The following is a 26965-nucleotide window of genomic DNA, read 5'->3' as shown; positions in this document are numbered from 1 at the left end:
TAACCTCACTTAGTTTTGCTGGTAGGTCGGCCAAAAACAGAGAAAAAAGCAGTGGGGCAAGTACGCAACCCTGCTTCAAGCCATTTCCAATCTGGATCTTCCCAGGCAATCCACCCTCCCCGTCCAAGATTATCTGGGCCCAGTTTTCTGTGTGTAAGGCTTTTATGATGGCCAAAAGGTCTCCGTGTAGATTGTATCCTTCCAAGGTTGCCCATAACTGCTCCCTACCCACAAGATCGAAAGCCGCACGGAAGTCCACAAAACAGCAGAATAAATTACCCCTCTGTTCTATCGACTTCCGCGCGATGGCCCAGAGAGCAAAGCAGTGGTCCACCGTCGAATGCCCTTCTTTGAACCCACCCTGTTCTGGGGGTACTAACTGGTTATCTTCTGCCCAATCCTTTAGTAGGCCTAGGATTACCTTGGAGAATACCTTTTCCCCAATATCGAGGAGATTTATTAGGGGGTAAATTTTTGGGGAATTTACATCGCCTTTTTTATGAACAGGTCTAATGATTGCCCCTTTCCAACTTTCTGGCATGACACCAGTCTTTAATATCCCCTGAAACATATTTGAAAAAAACTCAGCCCACCCTTCTGAGTTAGTTTTTATGATAATTGCTGGTAAATTGTCTGGTCCGGCCGCTCGGGTTAGGTTTAAGCCAGCTATTACATTCCTAATATTTCCTGAGGTGAAATGCACTAGTATATCATCCCTCACTTCTGGCCAGCTTGATGAAATTATTTCCCCTTTGCTCGGCCATTTACCATATATTTCCTCTAGATAGGCTACCCACTTGGCCTCTGGGACGGAGCACAGCATGGATCCCGCCACCTCACCGTGCATTCCTTAATCAGTTTCCAGAATCCTTTAACATTTTTTTCTTCAATAGTCTCAAGTAAGCTCATCCACATTTTTCCTTAAATAACCTTTTTTTATCTCTAATGGTCATCTTATATTTTAACCTTAGATTTTTTAGTTCTGATGATGAAATATCATTATAATTACCCCTAAGGCCTCTTTCGTGTTTCCTGATAACAGCCTTTAAATACCGACATTCATCATCAAACCAAGGATTTGCTCATACTTTCCCTGTTTGATTTTTATTCTAAGGCATTCCACCATTTGACTTATTGTATCCTCATACCAGGATAAAGCCTCCCCTGGTAGGGGGTTTTCTAGCCCAACTAATAATTGGAGAGCTCTCAGTTTCTTTAGAAATTCCTCACTAATCCGGGTTGTAAGCCGCTTTGGGTAATCCACATCAGTTTGTAGCACCCTCTGTCTCGGCGGGTCCCTGTTTATCTGTAATTCCATCAGCAGTGGGAAATGGTCACTACCCCCCACTCCAAGTACTTCAAAGTGGTTTATTAAGTAGAAGTACCAAGCTTGAATAAATACATAATCTATGGGGCACAACTGCTGCCCTATCTTAAAAGTACGTTTAGCGGGTCGATCCATTTCTTTCCTTCCGTTAACACAGATCAGGCCCATAGCTCCCAACAGCTGCCCAAGCTTTACATCTTGGGTAGAGCTATCACTGTAAGAGAAATTCGCGAATTCTATGTTATAGGCTCTTAGCACGTCACTCTGCCATGAGTCAATTTTATGGGGGTTTAATCTATGATTGAAATCACCCAGTATTACGAGCACATCTTTAGGATATATGTCATACAATCCTTCCAAATCCTTCTTTAAGCAGTCCAACTCCACGTTATACTCTTTTAATTTCCCTTTCTGTATGTACACATTGATTATGCATAGCCCTCCCCCACCTGCAAAACTGTTTGATATCAATACTCTGCTGCCTAATGCCCAATTACATTTAAGTTGGAGTGATTGTATGTCTTTTGCTATCCTTGTTGACACAAGGGTCATCAGGCCGCCTGATGGCCTACCTACTTGATTCTTTTTTGCAGGCCTTACATGATGTGCAAAGCCTTCGGTAACTGGGGTTTCGTCGCACAGCCAAGTCTCCTGGAAACATGCAATGTCAGACTTCCCAAGGATATTTTTAGAACCTTCTTCTAACACTATTCTTTTATATCCATTTACGTTCCAGGACACAATAGATAGGTTGTGCGACGACCCAGTTTCCTAGTCATTGCTGCTCAGATACCCCTCTTCCTCATGGCCCATATATGCCAGTTCTCTGTATCTATTTCCCATCAGAAGATCATCATCCTCCCAGTCTAAATTTTTTGGGATTATCGTAATTTCAAGGGCATCCTTAGTACCCCGACCAGATGTAATCATTTTTATTTGTCGTTCTCCTAGCTCCGCATGGTTCCTGAGGAATGTTTTCCCTTGATTCACCATCATCACCTCTTCTCTTTTCAATATTCTAATCCCTTCCTTTATCATCTCAGCCTCTGCTTTTTCCATAGCAACTTTTATTAGTGCTGAGTGAAGGAGGACCTTTGTTACTTCATCCCCTCTGATGTTACTCAGAACTTCGTTCTACTGCATCTTGATGTGATTGAGATGCAGTAGAATGAAGAATTCGTGGGGGTCAGGACAGATACAGAAAGAACAGGATCATAAGTCAGTTCAGTTCAATAAACTTTATTCGGTTAAAAAGCGAGTAACCATAAAAGTAACAAACATATAAACAAAATACAATTGTTACAGGAGATACAATAATTACTTCTCATAAATAGTAATGCAGTGAGGTAGGTCGATAGGGAGTCTAGGATGTTTCAATTTGAGTTTGTTTCCTAAATTTAAAAACAGTTTTTAAATAATTTAAAATCACAGTAACAGTTAAAATCGTGTCCATTTTCTGTACTTCTAAAAAGGCTGGGCGGCATCTGGTTAAATTCATGTTTTTTAAAAAAGGGACTATGGTTTTCCTACGTATAGCAGTATAAAATTTGCAGAAAAAGAGGATATGCATATCAGATTGTTGTGACGTGCCGTCACACAAACAAGCGGGCAAAGTGTGATTCCAAGAGTTCATAGATGGGAAAGACACTAATCTAAAAAATATACAAAATCTAAAACGAGTTAAAAGAAAACGATCATAATTAGTCATGGACAGGGATAAATATGGCTGTACAGTATTAATCTCACAAAGAGTAGAAAGGTGAGAGTGTACTGTGGGTTTCAAGATTTCGACTCTCTTCCTCTTATCCAGCAAGTGGTTCAGGCAGATGGTTTTTAGTGTCTTCCTGGGAATATTGTCCATTGTGGATGGGTCCGAGAAATATGAATGTAAACCAATCTCGGTCAAAAAATGCTTGACATATCCCAGCCATTCCATTCTGTCCGCATGGTCCAAACTGAGGGTGTCACGTAGCAGGGCCCGATTCATGACACATTCGTTAGTAGTCCATACCCTGTGCCACAGTAGGATAGGTTGAATTCTGATAATATCCGTTATGTAGGGTTGGCCAAGTTCAGCGTGACAATTAAATGTGGCAGCACACTGAGGAACTGCTAGAACTCCCCTCAGAAATTTGTTCTCTACCAGCTGGATTTGGTCGACATTTGCGTATCCCCACAGGCCTGAGCCATACATAGCCACGGACAAGCATGTAGCTTTATAAATGGTTATCATTTCCTTTATCGGTTTCCTGCCCCATTTTCTAACGAAATTCTGTAAAGCCATGATCGTTTTCATAAATAAAAGAGTTCTAGCCTTAATAGCGCTTGTCCAAGAACCTGACTCATGGAATAAAATGCCCAAATAAGAGAAGGTTGGGGTGTTATCCAGCGGCACATTATTTAAAAAGATACGCTTCATTAATTTACCTGGTTTTAGGCCACAATTCATTGTGAAGGTCTTGCTACAGTTTACCAGTAGGTCCAGGTTCAACATAAATTTCTCGAAGCTGACCACTAGTTTCTGCAGGGCACGTGGAGTGCGTGCCATGAGTACTGCGTCATCCGCATACATGAGCGCAGGGATTTCCCTCCTCCCCACCCTGGGCATATCCCTACACTCCTGCAGCAGATGACGCTCGAGCCCATTGATATATAAGAGGAACAGGAAAGGCGCCAATACGCAACCTTGCCGCACTCCACGGCCTACACTAAATTGTCTGGAGCATTCACCTCCCCTGCCATAGCGAACAGAGGCTGTGGCTCCACTGTAGAGTTCCCTCAAAAAACAAATGATGTTATTGTCCACCCCCAAACCTTTCATTATGTCCCACAGTTTTGAGTGTGATACACAGTCGAACGCTGAAGAAAGGTCGACAAAAGTAAAATACAAGCGTTCAGATTTGATCCTTATATATTTATGCTGCAAAAGCATTAGGTTTAACCCTTGCTCAATTGTACCAATCCCTTTTTGAAAACCAAATTGCAAATCACTAATAATATCATTTTCCTCTGCCCAGCTTTGGAGTCTTGCCAACACAACACGTCCTAAGATTTTTACTGAAGAATCAAGAAGGGAGATTGGTCTGTAACAAGCACAGCTATTCCTATCCCCCTTCTTGTAGATGGGAACAATGACTGAGGTGAACCAAGATTCTTTCAGACCCAGTGAGAGAGCTGCATTAAAAAGTTGTACTAACATTGGCCCCCAGATTTCAGTATTAGCTTTAAATAGGTCTGCCGGAATCCCATCGGGTCCGGCAGCCTTACCGCATTTTGTAGATCCCAAGGCTAAAAGCACTTCATCAATTGTTATAACCAGGTTGTAACTCTGTTGTACATCCAGGCTAGAGTTAAGACCCCCACCATGGATGTCTTCCTGTGCTTTGTAGAGGTTTGAAAAATGGTCTACCCATTTGTCCTCGTCTATTGCAATCTCGATTCGCGCCGTGTGAGTTTCATAAGGGAAAGGGGTGTTAATCGCTTTCCAAAATGCAGCGGAATCTTTAGATTGCGAGGCCTCACGAAGGGAATCTAATGCATCCTTGTTCAACGCGGTTTTCCTTGCTCTCAGGGCCTGAGTATATGTGTTCCTGCACTCTCTTATTTCATTTTTATCCCTAAGGGATCTGTGTACTGCATGTTTTAGGTTTTTCAAAGCCCTTGTACATGCAGTATCAAACCAGCTTTTGGGCCCCTTGGCTCTGCGTTTTGCCTCCACCCTTAGGCTGCTTTTTATATTTGCAGCTATTGTTCCAAAGTGCTCAATAATTTGATCGTTAGTGGAGCTGTCACTTAGGCAGATCCTAAAATTATTTGAGCACGCCTCCCAAAGTTTCTCAAAGAAGGTTGTGGGGATTACTTTACTCCATTTTAATGTGTACCCATTTTGTCTCCCAAGGACAACATCAACCGCTGTCTCTACTCGAGGCGCGGCCGTCGATGGGTCTGGGAACAAATATGCTACCTTAAGAGATTGTGGAAGGTGGTCACTTATGGGTAGTTGGATATTCGTAACCCCCAGAAGTCTGTGATTGAGATTACTGGAGGTAATAATAAAATCAATAGTTGTCGATGAGCCTCTCCCAACAAAAGTAGGAGCAAACGGTGTGGGTTCTGGAACAAATTCATTAGCAAACCCCAGATCAAACATGAATAATAATTCATTAAGTAAATCCCCCATCAGGGTATGTTCAAAGTGTGTTAAGTGCATGTCTCTTTCTGTCACTAGGCCACATAGGCCCTGATTCCTTTTAGTACATAATGAACAGTTAAAATCCCCCCCCCATATAATTATCAACTCCCTTTCATTTCTATCTACCTCTAGCTGAATTTCATCTTTAAGCTGCTTCATTACGATCAGAATATCGTCTCTCGGGACATTATTATAAAAATTAATGATTAATACCACAGATCCTTTATAATTCCGTAAAGTAATGATTTGGAAGTAACAGGAATTTAAATGACAGTGAGCTTGTTTAATTTTAAGTTGATTAGAAACAAGGGTTGTCAACCCACCCTTAGCTCTTCCAAAATGACCTCCAACTGCTGGAGTAAAAAAGGTTCTATAGCCATTTACATGGATTGATTCCTGTATCCAAGTTTCTTGGAGGGCCACTATATCCTGACCGTCTATTACTAACTCCCATGCTGGATTTGTGATTTTTTGCCTAAACCCTGCTATATTCCAGTACAACAGTGCACAAGAATCATTATCTTTCTGGATCAAGCCTTCCCCTAGCTGTTCCCCTCCCCTGTTGTTAATATCATCTATGGGGGATTGCATCTGTTCCAAGATGTTACTGTTACATGGTGACAAACTGTCAGTGCTAGGGGCCTTTTGTGGGGTTGGCTGATCTTGGGGGTGGCCACACAAGATCTCAGTACTTTCAGGGGGAACCAACTCCTTAATAGCGGGGTGATCAACTAGAGGAAGAACCTTTATCCCAGCCAGAATTTCTTGAGATGTCTGAGCTTGTTGTCAATCTACCCCGTCCAGACCACTAAAAATCTGGAAGCGATTTTGGATAGGTAGATTGTACATGGGTGGGTGGAACTCTCTGTTAATCCACGGTCTCCCTTGCAAATGATTGGGCTCGGGATATGATGGATATTGGCTATTTATAGGGGGGTATTGGTAATCTGTTACCTGGTATCTGGGATAGAGCCCCCCCCACCCTTTGTGTATGATTATGGAGATCATAAGTCATTTCGGGTCCAGTGGCATGGGATGGAAACGCATAGGCCTGAGAGAGGGCGCAGTGGTCTGAGATGGAGGGAGTAAGGGATGTACCGATACTGGTTGGCAAATAGGGAACTGGACAACCAAGGGCAAAAGAGGTGGAGCCGGAGGTGCAGGGGGAACGACATTCGGTGGTCCAGGGAAAGAGGTGTCTAAGGTACATATGGGGGTGGGGGTCGTTCAATCAATAATCCGTCAAGGTCTGAATCCACATCTTCTTGGTGGATTTGTGCTGTTACTGTCGGTCTGGATACAAATTCCTTAGCTATTAGTAATCTATACTCTCTTTCTAAACAATCCTTTTTATCCTTCAATTCCTTATACTTCTGATACTCTTTATTCCTTTCTTGCTTCCTTTGTATCTTCTCTGCCTTGAGCTGCCGCTCCTTTACTTCCTTCCTCCACATAGATATAAAAAACTTATAAACAGAGAGAAATAAAAAATATTCTCACATTACCTGTAAGGAAAAAAATGTTTAGTCAAAACAAATAGCAGGTTCCAAAACAGATTCTAAAGTCCAAAACAAATTCCAAGCAAATTCCAAACATATACCAAACAAATACCAAGCAAATTCCAAACAAAGCCCAAGCAGATTCCAAACAAATTCTAACCAAATGAACTGGCTCAATACAGATTTACCTTATGTGTAGTCTTCAACTCACACCTGTTGATCCTCCCTGATCCAAAAAAATGACTGTCCGAAGGCCCCCGTCAAGGCCAGCAGCCGCCAGGAAGATCACAGTCAGAGAGCTGAAAAATCACCTTGGACCATGAGAAACACTAGTCCATTCAGGTTGTCATATGGATACTTCATTACATATATTGCGTTAAGTTAGCATGAGTGTATTACATGTTTAAACAGCCGTTTTGCCTTCAGGCTTCAGTTTTGCACACGACACGTACTTGTTGTTGTAGCTTTCAGCCTAGAAGTGGTGAGGTGTTTTATTTGAGAATAATATGTTATTCCTATGCTATCAGCTTTGCCTTGTACACTTGGTACAACTGTCTGCACACTGAGAGCTGCACACTCTAAGATTAACCTAACACAAGGTTGCTGGGAAGTCTGATCCTCGCACCACATTAGACATTAGACATAACACAAATAATGTTGATGCCAACATTTTGGGCTCTACGCGGGTTTAAGATAGAGTTACACGGAATGAACGCACACACTTGGTGCTGCGCATGAAGAGAGCTGGTAGCTGCTGATGTGAACTGCTCCTACTGACATTGAGAGGTATGGGGTCGCCCTGCTAAAGCCCGAATGAGACCTTCTTAGATATAATATAATATGCTAGATAGGGTGCGCGAAATATAGGTGATATAGATTTCTATAGAAACTGCATTATAACATGCTAGCACCTTTTGCTTACTATGGATTAGTGACTATGCTGCTGACTCTGATTTTTATAATCTGCATTTTGGTATTATACAAGATACTGCGTTTGAGAACTTTGCATTGAATAATAAATATTTCAAACTTGCACTTGTGTTCTTTGACTCTCAGTTTTGGTTTGAAATGATTATATAACGAAAGAGTGTTCATGTGTTCCACGACTCCTGAGGTATTCTAAAGATCATGTTCTGGTTTGTCTAATACATGTATCATTCCATAATGATCCATGAGACACTGTAGCTAGCTAGGTAACGAGATTTCTGACACTGAGATGAGTTTTTGGATCATCCTAACTCACTAAGGTTCTAGATCTCTATGCACAGTTCTGTGGGAGAACGGAAACCCTGCTACATGGCGCCCAACGGATTGGTTGGCCGTATTTCATGACACTCGAGTAGTATATCATTCAAACCTTGACACCTTCATTCCCGTTTCCGGAAAACGGTGGTGTCGGAAAAACCTACCTATTTATGTGATAGGTGTTTTCAAGCTTGAATTCTTCTAAAAACGGTTTCTTTGAATCACTACCCAGTTGTGCTACACACAGTTCTTTGTCTGGTTTTTCTTCTTCCTGTGCTAACATGGCAGTGGAAATAGCGCAGCATAGCCGCGTCGCGGTTCGCGATCACTTGCGGGGATATAATGTACCCGCGGAAGGCTTAGCTGTGGTTCTAGTTGTGAGTGCGGAACATGCGTACCCGTACGAATTGTTTTATTCCTGGGTGACATTTCCGGAAGTAGACGCTAATTCGGGTGTCTATCATTCATACACTGCCTCAGCAGTACCGGCAGCTTATGCTCCGTACAGGGCACTGGAAGTACCTATTGACGCTTGGCAGCACGGTGTTTGGTTTGGTGGCGCCCTACCCCAAACTTTGAACGCTACGAGGTTAGGTCCTTTGTCCATTCCGGGCACAAATTGGCCCGCCTTGGGTGGATTTACTCCTCATCCTAATCGCGCCACGTGTAACGTAGCCGACCTGAGACGTCTTCATGAGGTCTCGGTTGGAGTGATTAGAGCGCTTGTTCATTACATTAGTCGTAATATTCAAGGCGCAGCCCCCGCAGGTGCGCAGCTTCGAGCAGAACAGGCTGGTTTGAAAATCAGTCCTGTCTTGGTGAATTCCGTTATGGGCAGAAAGCCAGATAGTACGGATGAATTTCCTTACTGGCTTGCCGAGAAATTCGACCAGTTAGAGGCTGTGTTTCCTAATACGACTCCGAGTGAAAAACACCGGATTCTTACGCTTAGTTTACCGAAGGAGATAGCCCCGGACCTTGCTGACTGTGAGACATGGGGTAAGACTTTTGCAGCGGTTTACTCGAGGTGCTTTGGCACACCGTCAGTTTCGAACCTGTCTGCGATCCTCAAGCGTGTTCAGGATGATCACGGACCTGAGTCGGCGGTTGAGTTGGGTATGCGCCTGAACGGTTCATTTGAGACAGTTTGCGGTATTATCCTTGCCAATGTAAAAGGGGATGCAATGAACTTTCAGGTGGCCAATGGTCTGGCGTTAGTACCCGATGCCGAGAAACCCCGTCAGCTGGCAAAAATTATTGTGGCGGCTTATAAAACGGTTGGCCGCAATTCAAGGGGTGCGAAGGTTTTTCTTGAAAAAGAAAAGAAGCAACCCCAGGGGCAGTCTTCGGAAACAGGTGGACAGCCCAAGTCCAAAAAACAAACTTGGCCGAAAAAGCAGAATAGGGGTAAGCAACAGCAACAACAGACACAGGTCTCTAGTCCGACACCTTCGCAACCTGCGCAGTCTGAGCGAGTTTATGAATTGCGCGATCGCGCTACGATTAAATCGCCTGACAGATATCAGGCAACTGACCAACGCTCTCCTCGTTCCTTTCAGGACTCATCGGCTCCGTCAACCGGTGGTGGAGGGGGCGGCAGGGGCAGGGGTGGTCAGCAAGGACGTGGCCAGCCCCGCACGTGAAGTGAAGGGGACAAGCGGGACGACTCTACGCCAAAGAGACCGCAGTTTGCCAAGAAGAAAGTCGCTGCCTTAACGGCGCATCGATATGCCCCAGATAGTGAGAACGCGGCTTCGGAATCTGACGTGGGCTCTGACCTTGCTGGACAGCGCGGCGGAGATTACCATAGTGAGAGAGGCCCTCCGTCCACTGTTGAAGGTGACAGCGACTGACACTTATGTTGTAATCGAAACAGCTGATACACATGTTGCTCCCCCTGAAAGACTTTTTGAAATTGTCCTGTTAATTGAAGGTGACATACAGCGAACTGTAAAAGGGGTATTTTGGGAAAATCTTTCGGATACGTATGACATTTTGCTTTCGGAGGCTGACTGGCCCCCACCTTTTGTTCTCACAGCTCCGCGAGGGGAGGAGGTAATCCTCCCCAGTTTCGCGCACACTGTACCGAGAGTGGAAGCGCTGCATTTTGCAGAAGAGTGGGCTCTGGCGCTTGCGCCGGCTGTGTACCGAAATCAGTGTGGCTGGGATAAATTGTCCCCTAGCCATGAGATTCCATTACGGTCACAGCCTCAGCCACAACCCCAGTACCCCATACGGCGTGAAGCTAAAGCTTCGGTCGCGGCTATCCTTGAACAATTGGAATATCAAGGTGTAATTGAAACATGTGTGTCACCAATGAATAATCCCCTTTTTACTGTTAACAAGCCGGACGGCTCTTATCGTCTAGTTTTGGATTACCGGCATTTGAACTCGCATTGCCGTAACTGTGCGGTACAGAATACTCACGGCTCTGCCCTAGTGAATAGTCTTGAGCGTAAACGGTTCAAAACCACGCTTGACATTTCCAATGGTTTTTATGCACATAGATTAGATGGTCTAAGTTCCCAATGGACCAGTTTTACATGCGGCGGCGTACAAAAAATGTTTAAACGACTCCCAATGGGATATAAAAATAGTCCTGGAGTGTTTTCCGCCCGCATTGTCTCTCTTTTGGAGAGTTTCGATCCAGTTGCATGTTCGTATGTGGATGACATTTATCTCACAGACGACGAGCTTTGGGTGCATCTGTGTCGAGTAAACAGCATAATTTGTAACTTTGCAGACATGGGTTACAAGTTTAACTTTGCAAAATCACACATTGCGGAGTACACAGTGTTGTTTCTAGGTTATGAACTTAACCATGAAGGAAAGGGATTGGCTCCTCACTTCCTGGAGAAGTGCGCGCAGTTGCGCTCTCCGACAACACTGAAAAAATTACAGTCTTTACTGGGTTTTTTAAATTTCGGGAGGACATACATTCCGGAATATGCCCAGCGTATCAAGCCTTTATATGCCTTGGTACAACCATCTTTTTCCAAATCATGCTGGCTGCCTGAACATTCAGCCATTCTGCAGTCCTTGCAGGCTGATTTGCTCACTTCTGACTACTTACAGACCCGTGATAACCAGACCAACCTGGTGATAAGAATAATCCCTGGGACGGTGGGTTTCACGTACCTGACTTTTAATGAGGGGGATACTGTACCTATTGCTTACAAGTCACACTTGTACACTTCAGCTGAACTGCGTTTTTCCACTGTGGAGAAAGTGTTAACGGCTGTGCAGATGGCAATTCTTAAAGAACGTGCCCTGTCGCAGGGAAAGCGCATGTTGGTTGTTACCCCGTGTCCTGCATTGGAGGCGGTCACGAAAGCCAGTGTACCGAATTCTAAAGCTTTGCACCCTCGGTGGATTCAGTGGGCTACATCCTTGACATCTCAGGATATCACGTTTATTTTTGACGCCGCTTTACGGTCACAGGAGTATTTACAGTATGAATTTGTTCATCCTGCTCCTTTAGCAATGCGGCCGTTGGAGGATTTCCACTGTATCATTTACACGGATGGTTCGGCGCAGGTTGCGCATGGCTCTAAACATGCCTACGTTTCCGCTTGCGCCATTGTGGTCGGTGCCATGGTGAACGATGAGTTCAAGTCCAGTGTCGTGCACACGCAGACACTTGGAGACTGCACCGCACAATTAGCAGAGCTCCGTGCTCTTATGCTCGCATTGGAGTACGCAGATCCTAGTGTGACGACTTTAATCGTAAGTGATTCTTACTACTGTGTCCAGTCTTACAATGAGAACTTGTTCTTTTGGATTCAGAATGATTTTCGTGATTCCAAAGGTAGCACAATAAAACATAAAATGATCTGGGTCCGAGTGGCGGAACTTAAAGAAAAGCTGCCGCTCGTGTTTGTGATTCATACTCTCGGCCACCAGCGCGTGGGAGTCCACGCTGTTGGCAATTCGCTTGCTGATGAGGCAGCGAAGTCTGCGGTATCAAAATACTTAGTTGCAGCGGTCACGAGGTCCAAGAGCAAAATAGATGACGACATCTTGGCGGCTGTTGCTGCCACGGCGAAGGGAGGTAAATATCCTGCGGGGTTCCCTTCGAAATACACATACCACTTAAGTCCCGGTAAGGTTCCTTATGTGAAAATTCCTGAAGTTGGAGAGCGTCTGATTCCCAACTCGGATCGCAGAGCTTCTCTGATTACAGCGGCTCATGAAGGTGTGGCGTCTGCGCATGCGGGCGTCTCAGCCACTGTATCACAGCTACAACAGAGGTTCTGGTGGCGGGGACTGTACAAACAGACGCGCGATTATGTCCTTATGTGTGACATTTGTCAGCAGATTAAGCCTTCTACTGCTGCGCGTCCGCCTCAGACAAAGTTGTACATTTCTAATAAACCGCTTGGTTGTGTTTATTTGGATCACTGCGGTCCTTTCTCTTCTGATACTGCGTATAAATACATCTTAGTAGCAGTTGACTCATGCACACGCTTTGTGTGGTTATGGCCGCATCGCAGCGCTGATTCACGGACTGTCATTAAGGATTTGCGTGTCTTTGTGGGAATCTTTGCTTGTGGTGCTTTCCATTCGGACCAGGGTCCGGCTTTCGCCTCTAAGGCGTATAAGGATGCTATGGTTTCGTTGGGAGTACAGGTGAAGTTTTCAAGCCCCTACAGGCCTGAGGGCAATTCTGTGGTAGAAAGAATGAACCGCGACTTAAAGCAATCTTTGACAGCCCGAGTTATAGGCACTGGTAGAAACTGGCTGACCCACCTCTATGGCGTGCAGCGTGCGCTTAATAATCTCCCTAGAAGGTCTCTGGGTGGGCGGACCCCATACGAAATGCTCTTTGGTATCAAGATGTACGTCCCTGACCTTGATGGTGCAGACTGCCAGGCCCAGGCCGCGGCCTTTGACGTAGATGAACATTGCAATGTTTTACAGGATCTACAAAAGACCAGAGACAGTCTTGCAAAGGAACACTTGCCCTCCACGTCGGATGATGCGTTGCAGATCCCGGTAGTTGGCTGGCTACCCCAAGTTGGAGAACTGGTTCGAGAGAAGATCGATAACAAAAAGGAATTTGGTCCCTCATATCGAGCGCCAGTTCGGGTCCTTGGAGTGAAGGGCACAAGAACAGTCATTTTACCACCACTTCCAGGTCGTAAAGAAAACAGATTTATTTCTATTGACAATGTCAAGACACACAGGGTGGCCGATTCTTCATAGCATGACACCGGCTGTATCCTGTCCTTCCATGGTGAGGCACTCTGTGCTGGCTATTACATCCGGTGCAGATCAGGAGGTGTCCCTCGAGATGCCTGCCATATCAAGTCCTTTATTAAATACTATTCCTGTTACTAACATTGATGAGGTGACCTATGCAGATCCTGCTGATTTATCCATGTCCGATTTACATGCACGTTTGGCTAACCAGTCCAGATTCTCTTTTGACTCTGTTTCGGAACTTTCAAAGAAACCATCAACTATTGCAAAATATGCCACGTTGTTTAAAAAACATTTTTTAATTCCGCCTTGGACATACGTTTGGCTGATACTATTTTCGTTTTATCTTTTTATGTCAATTGGTTTTGTGTTTTATTTTTTCCGCCTGATTGATGGCCATTATGTGAAAGAAAGAACAGGAATTCGGTACCTTAATGGAACATTGGCCCCTCACTCCTCCTCGCATTCAGCACACAGACTAAAGAGAGACTTACATTCAGTACAAATTACTGCTTGGCCTGTCCTTGATGGGATTGTGTGGGATGCGGTTAGGTTTCAGATACATGGCCCCACAGAAGTTATTAATGTTCCTAATGTGCTTAGAGTAAACATGGGAGATGTGATTAAGCAAAATATTCGTTCTGATGATTGGGATCTTCAGGCAGTAGAAGCATTGTTCTCTGATTTGAAATATTATGCGGCCTTTGATGATGAGGATTTGTATTTAGATTCTGTCAATTATGGTGATTTATTTTGTTACCAACATTATGGAAATCATTTCTTGCACAAGACAAGTTCCAGGCGGGTTCCTGTGAATTACACTCAGTGGGAACATTGCCCTGCTCCTTTACAGGGGAGCTCAAGTACTTTTTTGGGAAAATACTCTTACTTTACAGATTTTAATCAATCAAATCCTGAGTCTTTTTACTTCAAGGTGAAACAGAAATCAATACCAAAAGTTAGACTGACTGACACAAAATTGTTGTATTCAAAGTCCTTTCTAGAAAGGTTATCTGTGGATGGCTATGAGTTATGGAAGGATGTTATTGACCTTAAATCGGTTTGGGGTACCAAAGATTGGCAGGTACAAGGCACTGAGGCTTTGCATCGTGCATGTCTCATCCCAAATCACATGTTGTTTTTAAATTCGACTATTTCCCAAACAACATGTTTTGGATTGGCTACATCTAAAAAATTAAATACCCCTACTATCCCTGATTTGGGAGAATATTCAGGTTGGAGTAATTTCACTACATTGTCCATAAGTGAGATACAAGCACTTTTGCAGAATTCCTCCTTTAATATTTCCAGTTTTGATCCGGATGGGTGGCTTTTATGGCAAAGAAGCTCTGATTCTTGCCAAAGTCGTTTTTTGGGTTTGTCTGAGGGTTTTACACGCATCAGGCCAGATCCCAGGTTTGACCAAGATCACACTGTTACAACTTATTCAGTAGGCAAATTGTGTCAGAACTGGTTACAACATTCCACTTTAGCTGCAGTTAAACTGCATCTGTCCCAGTTGAATGAAAACATAGAGTTAAATGATTTTATAAAAGGCCCAACTATGGGTAGGTCTAAACGCTTTATTTATGCTATTTACAATGAAATTTGGAAATTTTCAAGAGTCGAAGCAGCTAAACGCCTGAGGGCTATTGATCAAGCCAATTTGGAAAAAGTGCTTGCAGTGGTCGATAATAGTATTAACACGCTTTCTTCCAGAATTTACACATTGGATAATATTGTTTCTTCTGTTGTTGATATTGTACATGATGAAGTGTCCACGTTATACCATGGTCAAAATCAATTACGTTCTGTAATGCAGTTTGCCTGGACTCTACAGACAATTAAGGCTGGTCGAGTTCCCTGGACCTCATTGAACGTTTCATCACTTTTTGCCCCTTTTAATCTTACTGATAAACAGCGCATGCTTTCAATGCGTGATGCATCGTTTTCTATGTTACATATTGAGAAGCTAGAATCCTTACCTTTTTCTGTTGCTGAAACCACCACTGCCACGTGGCTTATTCATGGTTTAATTACATTACCATTTCCCTTATATAAATTTACTAACTGTATGCGGTATATTGCTATAGGACGATATGAGCCACTAGGCAATGCATTCCTACATGAGGCATGGTCATTACCATACACATACAGATGTCTGAAAGATGGAAAAGAAGTGAATCTTAATGGTGAGGAATGCACACAGTCACCTGACCATTCATTATTATGCAGACACATTCAGTTACACGGTTCTTGTAATCAGGACCGCCCAAATTTAGCATGTGTTTTAAAAGGCACGCCAGTTCCAGCAGTAGTGCCCACATTTACATTATTAGCTAATGGTAGTTATTTGCTTTTAAACAACGAATTATGTTGTGGTTTATTAATTGGTGTGGCTTATATAGTTACTGTATCAGAGCGTGTAGTGTGCTGCAAGAATGTTCTATACCCACCCACGCATGGCTCTTCAGATGTCTCCATCTGGCCTCGGATCCCAACCTTGGAAGCGAAATTCAATGGTTTAAGCAGAATAAGGGCTCTTTTGTCTCAAAAACAAGTGACCCTGAGTTCGGCCCGGGAAACTTATGTCCTTCACATAGCTAACACCCGCACAGAGGTGCAGGCGCTTTTAAACACTGATTTGCCATTTCATTTCTGCGAGCTGGTACACCAGATTTTTAATGCTTCTTCAACGACTGGGCTGGCACATTTTTTTAAACTAGTAAGCAGTGGCCTCGTGACTACGTTTGAAAAAGTTTTTGGTATCATTCCCACGTTTTTCCACACTATTTTTGGGAGTTTGTTTGGTGGAATACCTGTATTGCTGGCTGTGGCCGCAGGCTTTCTGTTGGTGTTTTTCTTCATAAAACATGGATGCCCATCCTGCGCAAGACGCCGTTCAACGCCTCCTGACACTGTGCCGTAATCGGATGCTCAATTACTATGGAACTTTGCCGCTTGCAGCATTAAGCACGGCCTATAGATTGTCATTTCGGTTCACCGACTTCACGTGTGTCCAACCTGTGTTTCACTGCCTAAACTGCGAGTTCGATTGGGCCATTGATTTGTGCCTATGCTTGAGGACTGCTCCTGACGTCGATTTTGATCAGCTAATGCGTCCCGTTGTGGCTCACGAGCTGATCTGTTCTGGCGAGAGAGTTATGGCCTTGGCAGCGATAAATGGAGTTCTGGGCCAATGGGAGATCTCTGCAGCGGCGAATGCCTTTCTGACACACAGCGTTCTGGTGAACCCACCGAGTTGTCCTCTGACGTTGCAGGAGGATCCGATGCTGGAGGAGCACGTATGTTCTTTCCCATTGCTAAATTGGATGGCTGAACTATTTTCGGATGATGGCAGTGATTTCATACTGGAGGCTGTTGCAACTTTCTTTGCATATACTTTCCAATCGTGAGATGCCTGGAAGGAATGCTTTGTTGTGAAATATAACTTTCCCCTCGCTGAATTGGAGGGATGGACTATGTTCAGCTGATGGAGAGTTCGCTCACGTGATGTTGCTGGAGATAACGTCTAAGTGGCACATGACTTTGGATATCGGATGAGTGCCTTGGTTTTTTCTCTTACAAACATTTGAAAGGATGCGACCTGGTCATACATTTAATAATTTTTTGAACCAGGCGGAAGACTTTTGTTTCAAGACTTTTGATATTTTTTAGGTTTGATGCCACTGTAGGCATTCATACATATTCATTCATACATATTCATTCATACATATTTTTAGCTTATTTTAGCTCAAAACTATTGAATTTTGCTTTCAAATTGTGTATCTGATTTAGTATTGCCTTTTCCCTTATGATTGGCGGTGCTCGGACCAATGGGGGGGTGTCATATGGATACTTCATTACATATATTGCGTTAAGTTAGCATGAGTGTATTACATGTTTAAACAGCCGTTTTGCCTTCAGGCTTCAGTTTTGCACACGACACGTACTTGTTGTTGTAGCTTTCAGCCTAGAAGTGGTGAGGTGTTTTATTTGAGAATAATATGTTATTCCTATGCTATCAGCTTTGCCTTGTACACTTGGTACAACTGTCTGCACACTGAGAGCTGCACACTCTAAGATTAACCTAACACAAGGTTGCTGGGAAGTCTGATCCTCGCACCACATTAGACATTAGACATAACACAAATAATGTTGATGCCAACATTTTGGGCTCTACGCGGGTTTAAGATAGAGTTACACGGAATGAACGCACACACTTGGTGCTGCGCATGAAGAGAGCTGGTAGCTGCTGATGTGAACTGCTCCTACTGACATTGAGAGGTATGGGGTCGCCCTGCTAAAGCCCGAATGAGACCTTTTTAGATATAATATAATATGCTAGATAGGGTGCGCGAAATATAGGTGATATAGATTTCTATAGAAACTGCATTATAACATGCTAGCACCTTTTGCTTACTATGGATTAGTGACTATGCTGCTGACTCTGATTTTTATAATCTGCATTTTGGTATTATACAAGATACTGCGTTTGAGAACTTTGCATTGAATAATAAATATTTCAAACTTGCACTTGTGTTCTTTGACTCTCAGTTTTGGTTTGAAATGATTATATAACGAAAGAGTGTTCATGTGTTCCACGACTCCTGAGGTATTCTAAAGATCATGTTCTGGTTTGTCTAATACATGTATCATTCCATAATGATCCATGAGACACTGTAGCTAGCTAGGTAACGAGATTTCTGACACTGAGATGAGTTTTTGGATCATCCTAACTCACTAAGGTTCTAGATCTCTATGCACAGTTCTGTGGGAGAACGGAAACCCTGCTACAAGGTGGTGCGCCCCTCAGTGAAGTTTATCTTACTGACACAATCGCTACCCCTGGTCCAACTGCAAGCCCTTCATGGGGTCCCATATGGGCGCCAATTTGTGGAAGTAAATTATTAATAATCTACTGGTGCAGGGTCACCCTTCGTCCACGGGTTCTTAAGAAGTAAGGAGGAATCGACAGTGGAGCGAAGTACAAACCATAGGTAATTTATTTTGCATTCATGAATGGGACCATATCCGACAAGCACCTTGGAGATAGTCAAGGAGAAAGCACACCGAACAATGGTTACATGGGTTTTTAAAGCAAAAGATCACAAACAAGGGACAACCAGAGGTAAATAGAGCTTTGGGAAAAACACACAAAGGAGGTAACGGTAAGAATCAACAGCCTTGGTGCCTTGTGCAATTGTTGCTTCCTGAAGCTGCACAACAAGATGTACTATCTGGGTTAACTTTACTCGTCACAAGTGTTGCGGCAAGATTTGGGTCTCATTGCTGGGCAACAATAGTCAAATTCAGGAAGTGCCTGATAGGAGAGTGTTTCCTACTGGCACAATGTAGTCTGACCATCCTGAACAAGTGTAGAAACAGGCTGGGCCCTCCTCTGCCCTTCCCTCTATGTATGCCCTGCAAACTATGATTACAGAAGCAGTTGAGGCTGCATTGAGGGCAAGGAATTCAGATCCTATCCCTCATAAGATGCCTCACCTAGATCCTGATCCTTTGCCTGATGCAGATGAGGAGGATGTTAAAGAGTGGTTTGTCTAGGAACCAGACCTCATGGATATTTTGTCTCACATCAGGGAGAATTTAAGGTTTTCTGTTCCAGTGGTGGCTGCTACATTGGAGTATTTCCTGGTGCATTATAGTGTGCAGAACCAGAGTCCCGTTCATTACACAGTTCTGTTAGAATGGGGTTGACTAATGAGTGCAAGTATTTCGAGCATCAATTCTTTCCTTGCTTTCTTCTAAAGAAATAAACTTTGGAGGGGTTTTCAGAGGAATTATCCTCTTACATTACTCTTACATTCAATTGGACAATCTTATGGCGTAGGTTTCCACACATGGTTTAATGGTAACAGAGGAAGCTCTTCCTTCAGACCCTGTGGACAAAAAGATTGAGACTGCAGTCAAAGATCATATTCAGCTTCTACATTTTCTGTCAGAGCTAACTCTTATTTTATGTATGCCATTCAGTTCCTACTGTGAGATTTCCAGGTGTTGTTAGAGAAGATTACTGCTGGGGTGGATTGCTCTCCTGGGGCCATGGAACAAAAAGTACGTTATCTTTCTGACATTTCCTTTGATTACTTATGTTCTTCCATGGCAGCTTCTGGGGCAGCTTTTTCATCATGCGGGAATATCTGCAGGCGTTCCTGGAAGAATGACACCTCTCAGAAGGCGGTGCTTTTGAAATTACCCTTCTCAGGTTCCAAGGTGTTTCGGCAAGAATTGAGGATTTGGTAAAGAAAACCATGAAAAGCAAGAAATTGTTCAACCCATCTAAACCTTTTGGTAGGGGTTGTGGATGTGGCTATTGAAGGGGTTTTGATCCAGGTTAATTTAGGGGTAATACACAGCCCTTTCGTGGTAGGATTCCCTGATGGGGCACTCCTGGATTAAACAAATCCCAGTTCTAACACCAACCGTTTGTTTACCCTCCGACGCCATATTTAAAGGTGACTCCAGTTCCGCTAAACCCTCTGAAGGGACTCACTTTTCTGGAGGGTATTCAGTTGCTTGTGGACAAGGCAGTGATTTCTTTAGTTCCCCCAGAGGAAGAAGGTAGTGACTACTACTCAGTCCTGTTTATAGTTCAGAAGCTCTTGTGGGCATACCATCCAGTGCTGGATTTGAAGGGTGTAAAGAAGTTCATTCCACGCCATGACATTGTTCAAATCAGGGGAGTTTTTGTGTTCAATAGACATGTAGGATGCCTATGTACACATTCCTATCCACCCAAGTTCCTGGCAATTCCTCTGCTTTGCAGTTAATGGCATCCACTACCAGATCAAGGTCCTTCAGTTTGGTCCTTTATCTGCCCACAGAATATTCACCAAGGTGGTTGCTCCTCTGGTGGGTATAATAAACTCTACAGGCATTCAAGCTTATCCTTACTAGGACGTTTGGGTCATTGCTTCTCCTTCTTTCTTTAAGGTACATATTCATCATGTGTGTGCAGTCCGGGAGAAGCACGAGTTTCTTTTCAACTTGGAGGAATCCCAGTGACTCCAGTTAATTGGGGCTCTTTGTCAAACAGACTTGGGGAAAGTGCTTTGGCCAGAAGAGCGGAAGATCAGATTGATGGCTCACTTGGTGTCCCTCTTGTCCAACAAGATGCTCCCTGTGAGAACTTGGTTGCAGAGTATAGGGGAGATGCCGTTGACTCTGGCCATAATCCCTTGGCATCGTTTGCATTTGTTTCCTTTAGTTCACTACATTCTTCAACATTGGGACATTGAAAATCAAGCTGGATCTACAATTGTGGTTGGTAGGGGAACACCTGTTCAAAGGGGTTCTTCGGAATCCTTATCCTGTTTGCATACTGACCACAGATGCCAGCAGGGTTGGATTGAATTCCATTTGTCAACAACAGTCTGCTCAAGGAAGGTGATTAACCCCTTCGATGCTCATGACGAGCTCAGCTCGTCATGAGGCACAGTTGAGCTGTGCTGATGACGAGCTGAGCTCGTCATGAATAGAGGAATTCATAAAATGTTAGCACAGGAGGGGAAAACCATTAGCAGCCAAGGTGTTAAGAGCTCAGGTGTTCCGGTCTTCCACATGGAAAGAGTTGGCAGTTGTTTGGATGGCACTTCTCAGGTTTTCCTCATTGATCAGAGCTCGGGCAATTTGCATCCAAACTGACAACCAGGTGGTTCGGTCATACATGGATCTGTTTCCATAGAGGTCAACACACTTCTCCCCTCCTACTGTTCCCTGCTTCCATCTCAGAGGGTGTGGGCAACTGATTGTCTGTCCACTGGCTAGCGAGTCCTCTATATTGTTTCCCTTCTTTCCAAATGAGCTCCAGGATAGTGAGGAAGATTCGGGTGGATCATGAAGAAGTTCTATTGTTGGCATTTGATTGGAGCAGGAGGTCTTTCCCCTTCTCATTCAATTGACAGTCTCTCCACAGTAGCAGTTTCCCTATCTTCCATCTCTGCTTAGGTCTCACCACCTGTCTCTGGAGTGAGGTTGTTCTGTAGTAGTTGCAGAGACTGTTCAGCAGTTGTGCCGTCCCTCTACATTAAAGACGTATGGGCGCCATTCAAAGAATTTTGAGAAGTGGTGCATGTCTAAGTCTCTTTCTCCATATGTGTGCAATCCCAATAATGTCTTGGATTTTATGAGAGATGTTTTTTGATGTGTATGGTGGTATCAATCTTTCGCAGCCAGTGCACAGCAATCCATGCTATTAGGGGGTTTAGAGGTTTTGGCTATTACTGCTCTAGCTACCTGCATTTTGAGGAATTTATTTCTCAAAGTGTACTGTTTTGCATTCTCCTGTTCCCTCAGGGGATTTTCTCCTGGTTTAGCATAGTCTACAGGGTCCTGTGTTTGAACCCGTTGAGTCTTCAGATTTAACATTTTTGTCTGCCAAGGTGGTATTTCTTTTCTTATAGCCATCTGCTCAGGTGGAGGTATTGGGGAAATAGGTGCCGTTATCATCTCCACCTTTTTTTGGTTTTGTTCTGATTGTGTTATTCTAAGACCCAACCCTTCTTTCCTACCTAAGGTGCCTATGTCCTTTCATTGTTTGTAGGATACCATCCTTCCTTTTTTTTACCCGGTTCCTTCCATGGAGGACCAAGTCTGGTTGCATACCCTAGATGTCCATCAGGCATTGTACATTTATATGTCTAGAACTGATTCTTTCCGTAAAATTGTTCACCACTTTTGACCTGTCTACTAAGGGTCTTCGCCCCTCTTCTGCTACCTTATCCAAGTGGGTTATGTTGGCAATTGCAGGCGCTTATGACTCTGTGGGACAGCAACTGTCACCTTCTTTCCAGGGCAGATCAACCAGCAGTGTGTCTGTTTCTTGGGCAACTTCCAAGGGAGCTTCGCTCCGTGATATTTGTTGCGTTGCTACTTGGGCGTCTCCTCATATCTTTATGTCTCACTGTCGTTTACAGGTTGTGAGTTCATCATCTACTTCTTTTGCTGATCATGTGTTATTTGTGGTGCATGACTTTGGAGTCTTTATCTGCATTTTTTCTTTATTAAGCACCTGGTGTTGCAATTTGATTGTTGTTCAGAGTTTACTGTATATGATTTTTGTTGAACCAAAATATATATACTTGGGTATTGGCTCATTCAATAAGGACTGGACAAGGAAGATGCACGAGGAGGTAATGCCCAGTTACTCACCGGAAGAAGGAATTACTCCGAGTACAGGTCTTCCTTGTCTTAGTCCTGAATTCCAGCCCTCCCTGGTGCCATCCTGTATTTTGGTTCATGCTGGCTTGTATATGTTTGGATGTGGTCTTGGGAGATTTTGGGTTATATGGACATTGGGATAGAGGTGACCATATTGGGTGTATGTTTTTGGCTGATTCAGGACATCAATATCTGTGGGAGCAGAGAACTGCTCTTGCAGTAAAGACTGAGACGAGGAAGACCTGTACTAGGACCGCTTCCCCGGGTGATGTCAGAACAGTGGGAAAAACTTTTGTTTTCCACTGTTTTTTATGTCATAGCAGCGTTCAACCGGATGTCAATCTCAATCAATCGATCAATCCAGATTCTTATAGAGCGCGTTAATCACCCGTTAGAGCCTCAAGGAGCCAGTTCAGTCGAAGAGCCAGATTTTGTTACTCACCCTAATGGCTCTCTTTCTCCAGCCACACTTAATAGCTGTTTTACTTTTTGAAGAATGACAACATGCTTGGATAAGCAAATTAATCTTTTTATGTACTTGTTCTGGGTGTCGTCTGACTTACCAAAAACGTTTGGTGGAATTGCTGTTGGTTTAAGATTACTACTGCCCAGCGTGTAATTTCCCAGACATGTTAACAGCGCTAAGGATAGCAAGGCAAAGCTCTTGGCTTTCCGCAAACACTGATGCACTGATTAGAAGCTGAACAAGCTAACAGGTTCTTCCAGTTTGGATGTGGGTTTATCCATTGTGCCAAAAAACGGATTTATAGAGCTTGTAGTTAAGTTAGGCCATGGTGCCACATGTCTGACAGCTATTGTACAACATCCGGGAGTTTTTTTAATAGCAACGCAATTTGAGTATTATTTTATTTACATTTTCCACCGTGTTCTGACATGCCTAGGCATGACATGTATGAGATTGGTTATGTTCCTATCATGGTCTGTAAGAAAACCTCACTTTTGGTCCAAGCCTCGCCTCATGAAATGCTGGCTGTTGCCAATTCAACACCAGGCGAATTTTATAAAGAGCCAAATTAGAAACGCCCCAGTGTCGCGTGCGGTAATTATTGCACTTGATAAAATTCGGAATTTATCTTGTATGACAAATATCACCTGTTCAGAGTGTTGCCCTGAAAATGGATATAATATAAATATTTTTGATGCTTACAATCTAAAAATATGTGAGTTATGGGATTTACAATTTGTCACCTATAAAGTTCCAGCAGGGTTGACCTGTTTAAATGTATCGCAGCCGGTAATTACTCGCTCCAGTAGACACGGGGCCGTGCCACATATGCAGGTGTTTGCGCAGTGATTACAGAAGGCCCATGGATTGCTATGATGCTGGTGCAGTTTTACACTGATATTTGTGGGATACAAAGTTTCACATATATGCAATTTCACACCTACATTTTCACCCATTTGACGGGCCCACTGCGGCAAAGTGTTGTTTTTGCATTGGTCATTCCGTGCAAAAGTAATTTTTTGCAGTTGTCAGGAGATGTTGGTGAAAAGTTGTGTTGGCAGAAGTGCAAGCTCTGTTATCTAAAAATACTAGTGCAGAATTGCCCTAGTACCATTGAAATGTATAACCTATTGGCACATTTTGGGATTGACTAGCCTCCATTGGCAAAAAAATAAATAGGGACTTGAACAGTGGTTGGGTAAAAGTACCGAAGGTCATAATGCAAGCAGAGAAAATTGGAATTGGAAATCGATTTATTAAGCGCGATTGCTGCCCGAGGGCGTCCAAGCGCTGGGTGTAAGGATCGCGGGACAGGTGACGTGACACATTAGAGCTCTGAGGCTTGGGTGAATAGTAGGGTTTTCAGCTTTTTACGGAATGACAGCAGGTCCTGGTTGGATCGGAGTGAGAGGGGGAGGGCGTTCCAAAGTTTTGCGGCATTCACTGAGAACGACCTGCCCCCGGATCTAGCTCTCTTTGCGTGGGGAACCACTGCCAGAAGGGCATCAGAGGAGCGGAGATTCCTGTTTGGGAGGTAGGGGATGACAAGCTTGCTGTTAATAGCGGGGCCTGTTTTCCAGAATGCCCGGTGTGCGATGCACAGCGCCTTGAATGACACTCTGTGTTTTACTGGCAGCCAGTGAAGACTTTTCAGTGCAGCTCTAGCTGACTGGGCTCGGGGAATTTTTAACAGGGTGCGTGCTGCACAGTTTTGCACTATCTGGAGTTTCCGGAGAGTCATCTCGGGAGCTCCCACGTATAGAGCATTGTTTGAATCAAGGCGGGACTGGATGAGGCCTTGAACTGCCACTTTCTTGGCTTCTGGAGGCAGCAATGGAAGGACCTTCCTTAGGGTTTTGAGGATACCGAAGCAGGTGGCGGATAGTTTGGTAGCCTGGGTGGAAAAGGACATCTTGCTATCCAGCCACACTCCTAGGCTCTTGACACTTTCCTTGGGGGTGGGAGGAGGGCCCAGGGCTTGGGGCCACAAGGAGATAAAAGATGTTGGCGATGCTGGGCCTAAAAGCAAGAGCTCCGTTTTATCTCCATTTAATTTGAGGGAGGAGCTAGTCATCCACTCCTTGATGTCCTCCAGGCAACTCAGCAGGCCTCCCTGAGGGTTGCTGATGTTCTTTTGAGCCAATGATACCACTAGCTGAGTGTCGTCGGCGTACGACACAATTTTGATGCCGTACGGATCGACGATTCCCGCCAGCGGTCTCATATAGACATTGAACAACACAGGGCTCAGAGAGGAGCCCTGTGGTACTCCGCAGCTGAGGGGCCTGCTGGATGATATTGTGTCGCCGTCGAAGATCTGAAATGATCTGTCGGACAGGAAGGAGCCGACCCACCTTAGGGCATCGCCAGCGACTCCGATGTCCCGGAGACGGTTCAGCAGGGTGGCATAGCTGACCGTATCGAAAGCAGCGCTGAGATCGAGGAGAATCACTGCCACTGATCCTCCCTGATCCAGAGCCCTTCGAGCTTCCTCGGCAACTGCTACTAAGGCGGTTTCTGTGCCATGTTTTGGCCTGAAACCTGTCTGGGATGTGTCCAGTAGAGAATGAGTTTCAATATACTGGACCAGTTGGACATTTATATATTTTTCCAACACCTTGCCGACCCAAGGGAGGAGAGAGATGGGGCGATAGTTTGAGTAATCGTCAGGGTTCAGATTTGGTTTTTTTAGCAGCGCCCGTACCATTGCTTGTTTCCATGCTGTAGGAACAATACCTGTGGCTATAGATGTATTGAGGAGTTCCAGGATGACAGGCAAGGTGGCTTCGTGTGCTTGCATCAGAACTTCTGGTGGGGCTGGATCGTGTGGGGAACCCGATTTGACTTGCCGTGCCATTTTACCGAGGGTGTCAAGGTCCAGGGGAGGGAAGTGCTCCAGGGTTGGCTGGACGAGGGAAGGAGGTGATCCAGGGGGGGGCAGGGCAGTTGTCTCTGGGCCTGTGACTCCTGTTTGAAAGGTGGCGTAAATTTTCAGGACTTTATTGTGAAAAAAGTCCGCAAGCTCGTTGCATTGAACTTGGGATTGATGGGTCCTCAAACTTCTAGTGAGCTGGTAAAAGACAGCCATAATTCGAGTGTTTAGGTTCCGTAAACCCCATTGGCTACGATACCACTGCACTGTTGAAAACTACTCCTGGATTGGTGTTTTTTTTTTCTTTTTGCACTTCCCACTTTTTACACTCAGTGCTGGTTCTGGTGTTTCGGTGGCCTGTGGCATCTTCTCCTTACATGTGTATTTGATCTTGTGGTCATAGGTTTGCATCTTGGTATGCCCATCCAGCCTTTCATCCTTCTGAGGGAAATACAATGAGTTCCATTTTGTTTGATAACAAGTGTACATACACTCATGCTATGTTATGTTTTCTACTTTAAAGACGTTTACAGCACCAATAATGAACACTGACCATTTTTTCAAAGTACACAAATTCTGTTCAGGTCTACCCATACCTATTTTACCCTTTGCATTTGTTTTCATCCTAACGCACCTGTGATCTGCTGTGCTGTGTACTTGCAGGATCTGGGATGAATTTATTGAAGATTCATGAGAAAGTGTGGTCACAGGATTGTCTGCGCGCTTGTGCAGAGGGCCTGGGAGAGAGACTTGGACCGGCTGTACCCTCCAGTTCTGTTTTGGTATGTAGCAAACCCACATGTATCTAACACTAAATTGTGTATTCTAAACAACACACTAAACATCAACTGTAGCCCAACAAGTTGGCGATTTGTGTCTAGAAAAGGCATAATATCAAATTGTTGCTAAACCTTTTTAAATATGCAGCATGACGTTGGTAAGAAGCTTCAGAAGAAGTGTTTTGTGTATTTGGCAGCAGTGG

General features: G+C 44.2%; 1 protein-coding gene across 1 annotated transcript in view; it reads left to right on the top strand.

Annotated features, from left to right (window-relative positions):
• Positions 1-26965, top strand: part of XYLB (xylulokinase) — an 894017-nt gene that overhangs the window by 220211 nt on the left and 646841 nt on the right. Inside the window, exon 9 of the mRNA XM_086941458.1 lies at positions 26647-26765. Coding sequence (XP_086797584.1) covers positions 26647-26765 — 119 coding nt within the window. The remainder of the gene's footprint in view (positions 1-26646; positions 26766-26965) is intronic.

Source organism: Lissotriton vulgaris, chromosome 10, assembly GCF_964263255.1.
Source record: "Lissotriton vulgaris chromosome 10, aLisVul1.2, whole genome shotgun sequence".
NCBI classification, from domain to species: domain Eukaryota; kingdom Metazoa; phylum Chordata; class Amphibia; order Caudata; family Salamandridae; genus Lissotriton; species Lissotriton vulgaris.
Note: the sequence above shows the minus strand (reverse complement) of the source record. Positions and strands in the feature narration are given on the sequence as shown.